The sequence below is a fragment of the Euprymna scolopes genome, chromosome 11, assembly GCF_053919585.1.
Source record: "Euprymna scolopes isolate OS-2025 chromosome 11, ASM5391958v1, whole genome shotgun sequence".
Lineage (NCBI taxonomy): Eukaryota > Metazoa > Mollusca > Cephalopoda > Sepiida > Sepiolidae > Euprymna > Euprymna scolopes.
The window spans coordinates 38,236,347-38,251,570 of NC_136492.1; the positions used below are offsets into that span (position 1 = coordinate 38,236,347).

At 40.1% G+C, this 15,224-nt stretch overlaps 1 protein-coding gene across 3 annotated transcripts in view; it reads left to right on the forward strand.

Moving 5' to 3' along the window:
- Nucleotides 1-15,224, forward strand: part of LOC145287837 (kidney mitochondrial carrier protein 1-like) — a 350,123-nt gene that overhangs the window by 245,200 nt on the left and 89,699 nt on the right. For all 3 annotated transcript variants that reach the window (XM_080135708.1, XM_080135709.1, XM_080135710.1), the window contains one exon: nt 12,110-12,234. In XM_080135708.1, the coding sequence (XP_079991834.1) occupies nt 12,110-12,234 (125 nt within the window). The remainder of the gene's footprint in view (nt 1-12,109; nt 12,235-15,224) is intronic.

The following is a 15,224-nucleotide window of genomic DNA, read 5'->3' on the forward strand; positions in this document are numbered from 1 at the left end:
TTCCTTTGTATCTTATACTACCCTTGCGTCTAATGTTTCCTCTGCGTCTAATGTTTCCCTTGCATCTAATATTACCCTTGCGTCTAATGTTACCCTTGCAGCTAATGTTTTCCTTGCATCTAATTTTTCGTTTGCATCTAATGTTTCCTGTGCATCTTATGTTTCCTTTGCGTCTAATGTTTCCCCTGTGTCTAATGTTTCCCTTGCGTCTACTGTTTCCCTGTGTCTAATGTTTCCCTTGCGTATAATGTTTCCCTGTGTCTAATGTTTCCCTTGCGTCTAATGTTTCCCTTGCGTCTAATGTTTCCCTGTGTCTAATGTTTCCCTTGCGTCTAATGTTTCCCTGTGTCTAATGTTTCCCTTGCATCTAATGTTTCCCTGTGTCTAATGTTTCCCTTGCGTCTAATGTTTCCCTTGCGTCTAATGTTTTCCTTGCGTCTAATGTTTCCCTTGCGTCTAATGTTTCCCTGTGTCTAATGTTTCACTTGCGTCTAATGTTTCCCTTGCGTCCAATGTTTCCCTTGCGTCTAATGTTTCCTTGCGTCTAATGTTTCCCTGTGTCTAATGTTTTCCTTGCGTCTAATGTTTCCCTTGCGTCAATGTTTCCCTTGCGTCTAATGTTTCCCTTGCGTCTAATGTTTCCCTTGCGTCTAATGTTTCCCTGAGTCTAATGTTTCCCTTGCGTCTAATGTTTCCCTGTGTCTAATGTTTCCCTTGCGTCTTATGTTTCCCTGTGTCTAATGTTTCCCTTGCGTCTAATGTTTCCCTGTGTCTAATGTTTCCCTTGCGTCTAATGTTTCCCTGTGTCTAATTTTTCCCTTTGCGTCTAATGTTTCCCCGTGTCTAATGTTTCCCTGGGTCTAATGTTTCCCTGTGTCTAATGTTTCCCTTCCGTCTAATGTTTCCCTTGCGTCTAAAGTTTCCCTTGCGTCTAATGTTTCCCTTGCGTCTAATGTTTCCCTTGCGTCTAATGTTTCCCTGTGTCTAATGTTTCCCTTGCGTCTAATGTTTCCCTGTGTCTAATGTTTCCCTTGCATCTAATGTTTCCCTTGCGTCTAATGGTTCCCTTGCGTCTAATGTTTCCCTTGCGTCTAATGTTTCCCTTGCGTCTAATGTTTCCCTTGCGTCTAATGTTTCCCTTGCGTCTAATGTTTCCCTGTGTCTAATGTTTTCGTTGCGTCTAATGTTTCCGTGTGTCTAATGTTTCCCTTGCGTCTAATGTTTCCCTGTGTCTAATGTTTTCCTTGCGTCTAATGTTTCCCTTGCGTCTAATGTTTCCCTTGCGTCTAATGTTTCCCTTGCGTCTAATGTTTCCCTGTGTCTAATGTTTCCCTTGCGTCTAATGTTTCCCTTGCGTCTAATGTTTCCCTTGCGTCTAATGTTTCCCTTGCGTCTAATGTTTCCCTTTGTCTAATTTTTCCCTTGCGTCTAATGTTTCCCTGTGTCTAATGTTTTCCTGTGTCTAATGTTTCCCTGTGTCTAATGTTTCCCTGTGTCTAATGTTTCCCTTGCGTCTAATGTTTCCCTTGCATCTAATGTTTCCCTGTGTCTAATGTTTCCCTTGCGTCTAATGTTTCCCTGTGTCTAATGTTTTCATGTGTCTAATGTTTCCCTTGCATCTAATGTTTCCCTGTGTCTAATGTTTCCCTTGCGTCTAATGTTTACCTGTGTCTTATGTTTTCCTTGCGTCTAATGTTTCCCTGTGTCTAATGTTTCCCTTGCGTCTAATGTTTCCCTTGCGTCTAATGTTTCCCTTGCGTCTAATGTTTCCCTGTGTCTAATGTTTCCCTTGCGTCTAATGTTTCCCTGTGTCTAATGTTTTCCTTGCGTCTAATGTTTTCATGTGTCTTATGTTTTCCTTGCGTCTAATTTTTCGCTGTGTCTAATGTTTCCCTTGCGTCTAATGTTTCCCTTGCATCTAATGTTTCCCTGTGTCTAATGTTTCCCTTGCGTCTAATGTTTCCCTGTGTCTTATGTTTTCCTTGCGTCTAATGTTTCCCTGTGTCTAATGTTTCCCTTGCGTCTAATGTTTCCCTTGCGTCTAATGTTTCCCTTGCGTCTAATGTTTCCCTTGCGTCTAATGTTTCCCTTGCGTCTAATGTTTCCCTGTGTCTAATGTTTCCCTTGCGTCTAATGTTTCCCTTGCATCTAATGTTTCCCTTGCATCTAATGTTTCCCTTGCGTCTAATGGTTCCCTTGCGTCTAATGTTTCCCTTGCGTCAAATGTTTCCCTTGCGTCTAATGTTTCCCTGTGTCTAATGTTTTCGTTGCGTCTAATGTTTCCGTGTGTCTAATGTTTCCCTTGCGTCTAATGTTTCACTGTGTCTAATGTTTTCCCTGCGTCTAATGTTTCCCTTGCGTCTAATGTTTCCCTTGCGTCTAATGTTTCCCTGTGTCTAATGTTTCCCTTGCGTCTAATGTTTCCCTTGCGTCTAATGTTTTCCTTGCGTCTAATGTTTTCCTTGCGTCTAATGTTTCCGTTGCGTCTAATGCTTCCCTGTGTCTAATGTTTCCCTTGCGTCTAATTTTTTCCTGTGTCTAATGTTTCCATTGCGTCTAATGTTTCCCTTGCGTCTAATTTTTCCCTGTGTCTAATGTTTCCCTTGCGTCTAATGTTTCCCTGTAACTAATGTTTCCCTTGCGTCTAATGTTTCCCTTGCGTCTAATGTTTCTCTGTGTCTAATGTTTCCCTGTGTCAAATGTTTCCATTGCGTCTAATGTTTCCCTTGCGTCTAATGTTTCCCTTGCGTCTAATGTTTCCCTTGCGTCTAATGTTTCCCTGTGACTAATGTTTCCCTTGCGTCTAATGTTTCCCTGTGTCTAATGTTTCCCTGTGTCTAATGTTTCCCTGTGTCTAATGTTTCCCTGTGTCTAATGTTTCCCTGTGACTAATGTTTCCCGTGCGTCTAATGGTTCCTTGTGTCTAATGTTTCCCTGTGACTAATGTTTCCCTTGCGTCTAATGTTTCCCTTGCGTCTAATGTTTCCCTGTGTCTAATGTTTTCGTTGCGTCTAATGTTTCCGTGTGTCTAATGTTTCCCTTGCGTCTAATGTTTCCCTGTGTCTAATGTTTTCCTTGCGTCTAATGTTTCCCTTGCGTCTAATGTTTCCCTTGCGTCTAATGTTTCCCTTGCGTCTAATGTTTCCCTGTGTCTAATGTTTCCCTTGCGTCTAATGTTTCCCTTGCGTCTTATGTTTCCCTTGCGTCTAATGTTTCCCTTTGTCTAATTTTTCCCTTGCGTCTAATGTTTCCCTGTGTCTAATGTTTTCCTGTGTCTAATGTTTCCCTGTGTCTAATGTTTCCCTGTGTCTAATGTTTCCCTTGCGTCTAATGTTTCCCTTGCATCTAATGTTTCCCTGTGTCTAATGTTTCCCTTGCGTCTAATGTTTCCCTTGCGTCTAATGTTTCCCTTGCGTCTAATGTTTCCCTGTGTCTAATGTTTTCATGTGTCTAATGTTTCCCTTGCATCTAATGTTTCCCTGTGTCTAATGTTTCCCTTGCGTCTAATGTTTACCTGTGTCTTATGTTTTCCTTGCGTCTAATGTTTCCCTGTGTCTAATGTTTCCCTTGCGTCTAATGTTTCCCTTGCGTCTAATGTTTCCCTTGCGTCTAATGTTTCCCTGTGTCTAATGTTTCCCTTGCGTCTAATGTTTCCCTGTGTCTAATGTTTTCCTTGCGTCTAATGTTATCATGTGTCTTATGTTTTCCTTCCGTCTAATTTTTCCCTGTGTCTAATGTTTCCCTTGCGTCTAATGTTTCCCTTGCATCTAATGTTTCCCTGTGTCTAATGTTTCCCTTGCGTCTAATGTTTCCCTGTGTCTTATGTTTTCCTTGCGTCTAATGTTTCCCTGTGTCTAATGTTTCCCTTGCGTCTAATGTTTCCCTTGCGTCTAATGTTTCCCTTGCGTCTAATGTTTCCCTTGCGTCTAATGTTTCCCTTGCGTCTAATGTTTCCCTGTGTCTAATGTTTCCCTTGCGTCTAATGTTTCCCTTGCATCTAATGTTTCCCTTGCATCTAATGTTTCCCTTGCGTCTAATGGTTCCCTTGCGTCTAATGTTTCCCTTGCGTCAAATGTTTCCCTTGCGTCTAATGTTTCCCTGTGTCTAATGTTTTCGTTGCGTCTAATGTTTCCGTGTGTCTAATGTTTCCCTTGCGTCTAATGTTTCACTGTGTCTAATGTTTTCCCTGCGTCTAATGTTTCCCTTGCGTCTAATGTTTCCCTTGCGTCTAATGTTTCCCTGTGTCTAATGTTTCCCTTGCGTCTAATGTTTCCCTTGCGTCTAATGTTTTCCTTGCGTCTAATGTTTCCCTTGCGTCTAATGCTTCCCTGTGTCTAATGTTTCCCTTGCGTCTAATTTTTTCCTGTGTCTAATGTTTCCATTGCGTCTAATGTTTCCCTTGCGTCTAATTTTTCCCTGTGTCTAATGTTTCCCTTGCGTCTAATGTTTCCCTGTAACTAATGTTTCCCTTGCGTCTAATGTTTCCCTTGCGTCTAATGTTTCTCTGTGTCTAATGTTTCCCTGTGTCTAATGTTTCCATTGCGTCTAATGTTTCCCTTGCGTCTAATGTTTCCCTTGCGTCTAATGTTTCCCTTGCGTCTAATGTTTCCCTGTGACTAATGTTTCCCTTGCGTCTAATGTTTCCCTGTGTCTAATGTTTCCCTGTGTCTAATGTTTCCCTGTGTCTAATGTTTCCCTGTGACTAATGTTTCCCGTGCGTCTAATGTTTCCCTGTGTCTAATGTTTCCCTGTGACTAATGTTTCCCTTGCGTCTAATGTTTCCCTGTGTCTAATGTTTCCCTTGCGTCTAATGTTTCCCTGTGACTAATGTTTCCCTTGCGTCTAATGTTTCCCTGTGTCTAATGTTTCCCTGTGTCTAATGTTTCCCTGCGTCTAATGTTTTCCTGTGACTAATGTTTCCCTTGCACCTAATGTTTCCCTGTGTCTAATGTTTCCCTGTGACTAATGTTTCCCTTGCGTCTAATGTTTACCTGTGTCTAATGTTTCCCTTGCGTCTAATGTTTCCCTGTGACTAATGTTTCCCTTGCGTCTAATGTTTCCCTGTGACTAATGTTGCCCTGTGACTAATGGTTCCCTTGCGTCTAATGTTTCCCTTGCGTCTAATGTTTCCCTGTGACTAATGTTTCCCTTGCGTCTAATGTTTCCCTTGCGTCTAATGTTTCCCTGTGACTAATGTTTCCCTTGCGTCTAATGTTTCCCTGTGTCTAATGTTTCCCTTGCGTCTAATGTTTCCCTGTGACTAATGTTTCCCTTGCGTCTAATGTTTCCCTTGCGTCTAATGTTTCCCTTGCGTCTAATGTTTCCCTTGCGTCTAAAGTTTCCCTTGCGTCTAATGTTTCCCTTGCGTCTAATGTTTCCCTGTGACTAATGTTTCCCTTGCGTCTAATGTTTCCCTTGCGTCTAATGTTTCCCTGTGACTAATGTTTACCAAGCGTCTAATGTTTCCCTTGCGTCTAATGTTTCTCTGTGACTAATGTTTCCCTTGCGTCTAATGTTTCTCTTGCGTCTAATGTTTCCCTGTGACTAATGTTTCCCTTGCGTCTAATGTTTCATTTGCGTCTAATGTTTCCCTGTGACTAATGTTTCCCTTGCGTCTAATGTTTCCCTTGCGTCTAATGTTTCCTTGTGACTAATGTTTCCCTTGCGTCTAATGTTTCCCTGTGTCTAATGTTTCCCTGTGTCTAATGTTTCCCTATGACTAATGTTTCCGTTGCGTCTAATGTTTCCCTGTGACTAATGTTTCCCTTGCGTCTAATGTTTCCCTTGCGTCTAATGTTTCCCTTGCATCTAATGTTTCCCTTGCGTCTAATGTTTCCCTGCGTCTAATGTTTCCCTGTGACTAATGTTTCCCTTGCGTCTAATGTTTCCCTTGCGTCTAATATTTCCCTGTGACTAATGTTTCCCTTGCGTCTAATGTTTCCCTGTGACTAATGTTTCCCTTGCGTCTAATGTTTCCCTGTGTCTAATGTTTCCCTGTGTCTAATGTTTCCCTGTGACTAATGTTTCCCTTGCGTCTAATGTTTCCCTGTGACTAATGTTTCCCTTGCGTCTAATGTTTCCCCTGCGTCTAATGTTTCCCTTGCGTCTAATCTTTCCCTTGCGTCTAAGGTTTCCCTGTGTCTAATGTTTCCCTGTGTCTAATGTTTCCCTGTGTCTAATGTTTCCCTGTGACTAATGTTTCCCTTGCGTCTAATGTTTCCCATGCGTCTAATGTTTCCCTTGCGTCTAATGTTTCCCTGTGTCTAATGTTTCCCTTGCGTCTAATGTTTCCCTGTGACTAATGTTTCCCTTGCGTCTAATGTTTCCCTGTGACTAATGTTTCCCTTGCGTCTAATGTTTCCCTTGCGTCTAATGTTTCCCTTGCGTCTAATGTTTCCCTTGCGTCTAATGTTTCCCTGTGTCTAATGTTTCCCTGTGTCTAATGTTTCCGTGTGACTAATGTTTCCCTTGCGTCTAATGTTTCCCTTGCGTCTAATGTTTCCCTGTGTCTAATGTTTCCCTGTGTCTAATGTTTCCCTGTGACTAATGTTTCCCTGTGACTAATGTTTCCCTTGCGTCTAATGTTTCCCTTGCATCTAATGTTTCCCTGTGACTAATGTTTCCCTTGCGTCTAATGTTTCCCTTGCGTCTAATGTTTCCCTGTGACTAATGTTTACCTTGCGTCTAATGTTTCCCTGTGACTAATGTTTCCCTTGCGTCCAATGTTTCCCTGTGACTAATATTTCCCTGTGACTAATGTTTCCCTTGCGTCTAATGTTTCCGTTGCGTCTAATGTTTCCCTTGCGTCTAATGTTTCCCTGTGTCTAATGTTTCCCTGTGTCTAATGTTTCCCTGTGACTAATGTTTCCCTTGCGTCTAATTTTTCCCTTGCGTCTAATGTTTCCCTGTGTCTAATGTTTCCCTGTGTCTAATGTTTCCCTGTGACTAATGTTTCCCTTGCGTCTAATGTTTCCCTTGCGTCTAATGTTTCCCTTGCGTCTAATGTTTCCCTCTGTCTAATGTTTCCCTGTGTCTAATGTTTTCCTTGCGTCTAATATTTCCCTTGCGTCTAATGTTTCCCTTGCGTCTAATGTTTCCCTTGCGTCTAATGTTTCCCTGTGTCTAATGTTTCCCTGTGACTAATGTTTCCCTGTGACTAATGTTTCCCTTGCGGCTAATGTTTACCTTGCGTCTAATGTTTCCCTTGCGTCTAATGTTTCCCTGTGACTAATGTTTCCCTTGCGTCTAATGTTTCCCTTGCCTCTAATGTTTCCCTGTGACTAATGGTTCCCTTGCGTCTAATGTTTCCCTGTGTCTAATGTTTCCCTGTGTCCAAATTATCCCTGTGACTAATGTTTCCCTTGCGTCTAATGTTCCCTGTGACTAATGTTTCCCTTGCGTCTAATGTTTCCCTGTGACTAATGTTTCCCTTGCATCTAATGTTTCCCTGTGACTAATGTTTCCCTTGCGTCTAATGTTTCCCTTGCGTCTAATGTTTCCCTTGCGTCTAATGTTTCCCTGTGTCTAAGGTTTCCCTGTGTCTAATGTTTCCCTTGCGTCTAATGTTTCCCTGTGTCTAATGTTTCCCTTGCGTCTAATGTTTCCCTTGCGTCTAATGTTTCCCTGTGTCTAATGTTTCGCTTGCGTCTAATGTTTCCCTGTGTCTAATGCTTCCCTTGCGTCTAATGTTTCCCTGTGTCTAATGTTTCCCTTGCGTCTAATGTTTCCCTGTGTCTAATGTTTCCCTTGCGTCTAATGTTTCCCTGTGTCTAATGTTTCCCTTGCGTCTAATGTTTCCCTGTGTCTGATTTTTCCCTGTGTCTAATGTTTCGCTTGCATCTAATTTTTCCCTTGCGTCTAATGTTTCCCTTGCGTCTAATGTTTCCCTGTGTCTAATGTTTCGCTTGTGTCTAATGTTTCCCTGTGTCTAATGTTTCCCTTGCGTCTAATGTTTCCCTTGCGTCTAACGTTTCCCTGTGTCTAATGTTTCCCTTGCGTCTAATGTTTCCCTGTGTCTAATGTTTCCCTTGCGTCTAATGTTTCCCTGTGTCTAATGTTTCCCTTGCGTCTAATGTTTCCCTTGCGTCTAATGTTTCCCTGTGTCTAATGTTTCGCTTGCGTCTAATGTTTCCCTGTGTCTAATGTTTCCCTTGCGTCTAATGTTTCCCTGTGTCTAATGTTTCCCTTGCGTCTAATGTTTCCTTGTGTCTAATGTTTCCCTTGCGTCTAATGTTTCCCTGTGTCTAATTTTTCCCTGTGTCTAATTTTTCCCTGTGTCTAATGTTTCGCTTGCCTCTAATGTTTCCCTTGCGTCTAATGTTTCCCTGTGTCTAATGTTTCGCTTGCGTCTAATGTTTCCCTGTGTCTAATGTTTCCCTTGCGTCTAATGTTTCCCTGTGTCTAATGTTTCCCTGTGTCTAATGTTTCCCTTGCGTCTAATGTTTCCCTGTGTCTAATGTTTCGCTTGCGTCTAATGTTTCCCTTGCGTCTAATGTTTCCCTGTGTCTAATGTTTCCCATTCGTCTAATGTTTCCCTGTGTCTAATGTTTCGCTTGCGTCTAATGTTTCCCTGTGTCTAATGTTTCCCTTGCGTCTAATGTTTCCCTTGCGTCTAATGTTTCCCTGTGTCTAATGTTTCCCTTGCGTCTAATGTTTCCCTTGCGTCTAATGTTTCCCTGTGTCTAATGTTTCCCATTCGTCTAATGTTTCCCTGTGTCTAATGTTTCGCTTGCGTCTAATGTTTCCCTGTGTCTAATGTTTCCCTTGCGTCTAATGTTTCCCTTGCGTCTAATGTTTCCCTGTGTCTAATGTTTCCCTGTGTCTAATGTTTCGCTTGCGTCTAATGTTTCCCTGTGTCTAATGTTTCCCTTGCGTCTAATGTTTCCCTTGCGTCTAATGTTTACCTTGCGTCTAATGTTTCCCTTGCGTCTAATGTTTCCCTTGCGTCTAATGTTTCCCTTGCGTCTAATGTTTCCCTGTGTCTAATGTTTCCCTTGCGTCTAATGTTTCCCTTGCGTCTAATGTTTCCCTGTGTCTAATTTTTCCCTGTGTCTAATGTTTCGCTTGCGTCTAATGTTTCCCTGTGTCTAATGTTTCCCTTGCGTCTAATGTTTCCCTTGCGTCTAATGTTTCCCTGTGTCTAATGTTTCCCTTGCTTCTAATGTTTCCCCGTGTCTAATTTTTCCCTTGCGTCTAATGTTTCCCTTGCGTCTAATGTTTCCCTTGCATCTAATGTTTCCCTGTGTCTAATGTTTCCCTTGCGTCTAATGTTTCCCTGTGTCTAATGTTTCCCTTGCGTCTAATGTTTCCCTTGCGTCTAATGTTTCCCTGTGTCTAATGTAACCCTTGCGTCTAATGTTTCCCTGTGTCTAATGTTGCCCTTGCGTCTAATGTTTCCCTTGCGTCTAATGTTTCCCTGTGTCTAATGTTTCCCATTCGTCTAATGTTTCCCTGTGTCTAATGTTTCGCTTGCGTCTAATGTTTCCCTGTGTCTAATGTTTCCCTTGCGTATAATGTTTCCCTTGCGTCTAATGTTTCCCTGTGTCTAATGTTTCCCTGTGTCTAATGTTTCGCTTGCGTCTAATGTTTCCCTGTGTCTAATGTTTCCCTTGCGTCTAATGTTTCCCTTGCGTCTAATGTTTCCCTTGCGTCTAATGTTTCCCTTGCGTCTAATGTTTCCCTTGCGTCTAATTTTTCCCTGTGTCTAATGTTTCCCTTGCGTCTAATGTTTCCCTTGCGTCTAATGTTTCCCTGTGTCTAATTTTTTTCCTGTGTCTAATGTTTCGCTTGCGTCTAATGTTTCCCTGTGTCTAATGTTTCCCTTGCGTCTAATGTTTCCCTTGCGTCTAATGTTTCCCTGTGTCTAATGTTTCCCTTGCTTCTAATGTTTCCCTGTGTCTAATTTTTCCCTTGCTTCTAATGTTTCCCTTGCGTCTAATGTTTCCCTTGCATCTAATGTTTCCCTGTGTCTAATGTTTCCCTTGCGTCTAATGTTTCCCTGTGTCTAATGTTTCCCTTGCGTCTAATGTTTCCCTTGCGTCTAATGTTTCCCTGTGTCTAATGTTTCCCTTGCGTCTAATGTTTCCCTGTGTCTAATGTTTCCCTGTGTCTAATGTTTCCCTTGCGTCTAATGTTTCCCTGCGTCTAATGTTTCCCTTGCGTCTAATGTTTTCCTAGCGGTTTATGTTTCCCTTGTGTCTAATGTTTCCCTGTGTCTAATGTTTCCCTTGCGTCTAATGTTTCCCTTGCGTCTAATGTTTCCCTGTGTGTAATGTTTCCCTTGCGTCTAATGTTTCCCTGTGTCTAATGTTTCCCTTGCGTCTAATGTTTTCCTGTGTCTAATGTTTCCCTTGCGTCTAATGTTTCCCTTGCGTCTAATGTTTCCCTTGCGTCTAATGTTTCCCTGTGTCTAATGTTTCCCTTGCGTCTAATGTTTCCCTTGCGTCTAATGTTTCCCTGTGTCTAATGTTCCCCTGTGTCTAATGTTTCCCTGTGTCTAATGTTTCCCTTGCGTCTAATGTTTCCCTGTGTCTTATGTTTCCCTTGCGTCTAATGTTTCCCTGTGTCTAATGTTTCCCTTGCGTCTAATGTTTCCCTTGCGTCTAATGTTTCCCTTGCGTCTAATGTTTCCCTGTGTCTAATGTTTCCCTTGCCTCTAATGTTTCCCTTGCGTCTAATGTTTCCCTTATGTCTAATGTTTCCCTTGCATCTAATGTTTCCCTTGCGTCTAATGTTTCCCCGTGTCTAATGTTTCCCTGTGTCTAATGTTTCCCTTGCGTCTAATGTTTCCCAGCGTCTAATGTTTCCCTGTGTCTAATGTTTCCCTTGCGTGTAATGTTTCCCTGTGTCTAATGTTTCCCTTGTGTCTAATGTTTCCCTTGCGTCTAATGTTTCCCTTGCGTCTAATGTTTCCCTTGCGTCTAATGTTTTCCTGTGTCTAATGTTTCCCTGTGTCTAATGTTTCCCTTGCGTCTAATGTTTCCCTGTGTCTAATGTTTCCCTTGCGTCTAATGTTTCCCTGTGTCTAATGTTTCCCTTGCGTCTAATATTTCCCTGTGGCTAATGTTTCCCTTGCGTCTAGTGTTTCCCTGTGTCTAATGTTTCCCTGTGTCTAATGTTTCCCTTCCCTCTAATGTTTCCCTTGCGTCTAATGTTTCCCTAGCGTCTAATGTTTCTCTGTGTTTAATTTTTCCCTTGCGTCTAATGTTTTCCTTGTGTCTAATGTTTCTCTTGCATCTAATGTTTTCCCTCCGTCTAATGTTTCCTTGCTACCAATGTTTCCCTTGCGTCTAATGTTTCCTTTGCGTCTAATGTTTCATTTGCGTCTAATATTTTCTTTGCGTCTAATGTTTCCCTTGCGTCTAATGTTTCCCCTGGGTCTAATGTTTCCCTCGCGTCTAATTTGCCCTTGCGTCTTATGTTTCCTTTGCGTCCAATGTTTCCCCTGTGTCTAATGTTTCCCTTGCATCTAATTTGCCCTTGAGTCTAATGTTTCCTTTTCGTCCAATGTTTCCCCTGTGTCTAATGTTTCCTTTGCATCTAATGTTTCCCCTGCGTTTAATGTTTCTTTTGCATCCAATTTTTTTAGGGTTCAAATTATTTTTTCATTTTCCAAAATGCAAAAGGTTTTTTGTAATCATTAGAACAGATGACAATTAAGAAGAAAGGGTAGAGGAAGTAGATTGTATTCAATCTACGCTAAAATGGAGATTAAGTGGTTGGTTTGAAATTTGTCTCTGCATTAATTCAAGCAGTCCGTAAATAGATCCTTGTGTATATTGCACTGTATTTTATTCCTTTGCTTAGCTTCTTTCCATATTCTCTGTACATAATTAGTATTCATATTTGAATCAGCGCAGTTTGATTGGCATCTTCTGGCAGTTTATGATGTAAACTGTTGGAAGATGCAATGAAATGTCGGCTTCAGCATGGATCACAAACTTCATCAGTATCTTTTATTTAACAATAAAAAAGTTTAGAAAAAGTGAAATTGGAGATAGTGCAATTTTATTGCAAACTTATTGCATGCCATTTCAGGGGTATCTATTGTCTCTTGAGGCTGAAAGAATCAATTAATATCTTTCAAAAAGTCTTTTTTTCCCCCCCTCAGGGTGTTATTCCAACAGCACAAAGAGCAGCTGTTGTTGCCGGAGTTGAATTACCTGTCTATGACATCACAAAGAAACATATCATCAAAGCCGATTTAATGGGAGATTATGCAGCCACTCATTTTTTGTAAGCATCACTTTTACCTCTTTTTTTTTTCTTCTGTTACCAAGTAAATGGTAGCATTTGTGCAGTAGTCATTGCTGCTTGTATTTAAGTTCTCTTGTTGTCTCTAATACACTTGGAAAATGTATGCATTCAGTTCTTCTCCTTACAAGTTATGTTTTATCTATTTCTAAGCACTTTTAAAACATTACAGTTTGAGGGAAATGGTTCTTACTAGTCTTCTTAAATATTTACATCCGCATCATATTTTTTCTGTATCTCTTTATATAACCATGCCTGTAATGTAAGTATCAATTGTGTTACAAGAAGCTCACACTTTATTATTCATTTATTTTTTCATAATTTAAATGAACATACTTGTTTTTCTTAGTAATGATGTTTCAGTTTGGGATCAGAGATTTCTAGTGATATCAATCATTATTGCTAGATGATCAGCATTCTCGACTATGGGCATTTGTCACATAAGCCATGAGTAGTCTTGTCAAGAATAAATCAAGAAAAGCTGATTGATCCTCAAAATTTGGGAGGCAAGTAGGGAAAGAGAGAATGTGTAATCTAAAAAATATGCATGTTGTTATCAACTGGGTTTGTGTAACTTCAGAAACCAAAGCAAATTTTTGTGCTGACAGGATGGAATTCTTTTATTTTTAATGGAATTCTGCTTTAAAAAAAGTAGGAATTCTGTTTAAATTTTTTTTAAGAAATGTGATTTCTGTCTAGATTTGATTATGTTTCCCTTTCATCTTTCTTTCTCTTTTTTAACTTGTTTTATTTAATCACTTTCCTAGAAATATAAATTTTGCTTAATTTAAAAAAAATTCATGATGGTAGAAAACTTGATTCACCAAAAAATTACTCTCTAATCTCTCTGCCTCCTAAAATATACACTTGGGATTTTGTTTATGCTAATGGCAACGTTTTTTGTTTTTGATTGTTTATTTCTTGGACCAACATATTCATATTTTAAGCTCTTATGTCTCCTACCGATGATTATTACATTAGAAACCCTGATTTTATATATATATATATATAAACCTGCTTTTCTATATATAACTATATAAATATAATCTTTTATATACAATGATATAAATATAATCTTAAGCTTAAGCAGTGATAAAAATATAAGTTAAAGCTTTATACAATGATATAAAAAAAAACTTTGAAAGCTTTTATATAAAATCATATAATATAATTTTAAGCTTTATACAATGATATTAATAAAATTTTAAGCTAGCGAGGGTGCTCGAGTGTTTGGAGGTGTTAAAAAAAAGTGGTAGTAGGCAGGCAGGCAGGCTCGAACCCATACCGAGAAGGAGGAAAAAAGAGTTGGTAATTAACTTTTGCCCAGGTGAGAAGACGAAATAAAAAAAAAAATAGAGAGAGGTGGAATCGAACTCAGAAATGTAGGGTGATTAGTTTTTCTCGCTAACCCGATTACACCATAGCGGATCGCGAAATGAATGAGTTTGTAATTAAGTTAAGAATCACACACAAGCAGAAATGAATGTTGCTTTTTAAATCTGGCCGGAGGCCAGTTAAACTTCCTGCTTTCTTCCATCTTATTTGTTTCCCCACAATGTTGTAAAAAAACAGCTCCTCTCAAAAAGGGGGAACTCAGGCAGTATCCAAATAAATAGCAATTGTCTGATATGAAGGGTTTCCCCCCACAATTGACTTCAAAACGGCCAGGAGGCGCTTGTGTTTGCTTTGCACTTGAGTTTGCTTTAATTAGTTTCGCTTTATTTATCCGAGAAAGACAAACACTTGAAACGAGGGAATTTTTTAAAACTCAATGAAAAAAATAGATAGACAATGTCCGTTTGCAAATCTGAGATATTATGATATAGAAAGTATGAGGAAACTTTTCTCGGAATCCAACTGACGCGAGAACCTCGCTGAAAAAGCCTTTTGTGGACATACTCAAATGCTCGGAGCCATTTTGCCTTTTATATAATAGACTAGCCTGGGTGCCCGGCATTGCCAGGGTGTTTGGGGGTCTGTGTTGAGCAAAAAAAAAAAAAAAAAGGTTGTAGTAGGCAGACAGGCTCAAACTCATACCACGAATGAGGAAAAGAATGTTGCACCCATTGCCAAACCAGAAGTGGCAAAGGTTTAAATTAAGGTTAGTCAATCAAAAAGAGGGGATGACTTTCAAAAATATTGGCGAAAAAAGTGACCCCCTCCCTAGAGAAAGTACCCAGTTGAGGGTGAAGGAATTAATGTTTTTAGCCAATTTTTCAATATATATCGTCTGAAGGGTCGAGCTTCAAAATGATACTGAGCTCATAAAAATCTGTCACCTTTGTCAAAAGTTTTAGGCAGACATACAAACATACAATGTTTTGGTAGATAAGTATTAGGATCGAACCCAAACATACATGATGGTTGCAACGTCTTGTCAGATGAGTGCCACTCACTGAAAGTCCATGTGTCCGAAGATGACTTTTTAATCCTGCCAGCAACGTGCACACCCTCAAGCAGACATGACACTGAAGACGGTCATTGGTATATATATATATATATATATATATATACACATACATACATACATACGTATACAATGCATACGTACACATATATACACATAGAAATCAGACGAAAACAAAATCCAACAGAACAGCATTTAAACACCTGGACCTTTTTTTTTTTTTAAATAAAATTTTTGTTTATAAGACTCACATTTCCGGTGCAGACAATGATGATGACAAATTTCACACATTATTTTACAAATAAATAGACATAGAAATCAAACAAAAACAAAATCCAACAGATCATTATAAGACTCACACTTCTGCTGATAAATTTTACACAAACATACGTACATACATTTAAACAGACAGGTGAGATTGATATTATAGATGATATAATATAATTTTAAGCTTTTATATACAACAAGCAAGGAGTACCCGGCGTTGCCCGAGTGTTTGGAGGTGTGTGTGAAAACTCCTTGGAGGGGGGGGGGGTTAAAATAATAAAAAATGTTTTGGTAGATA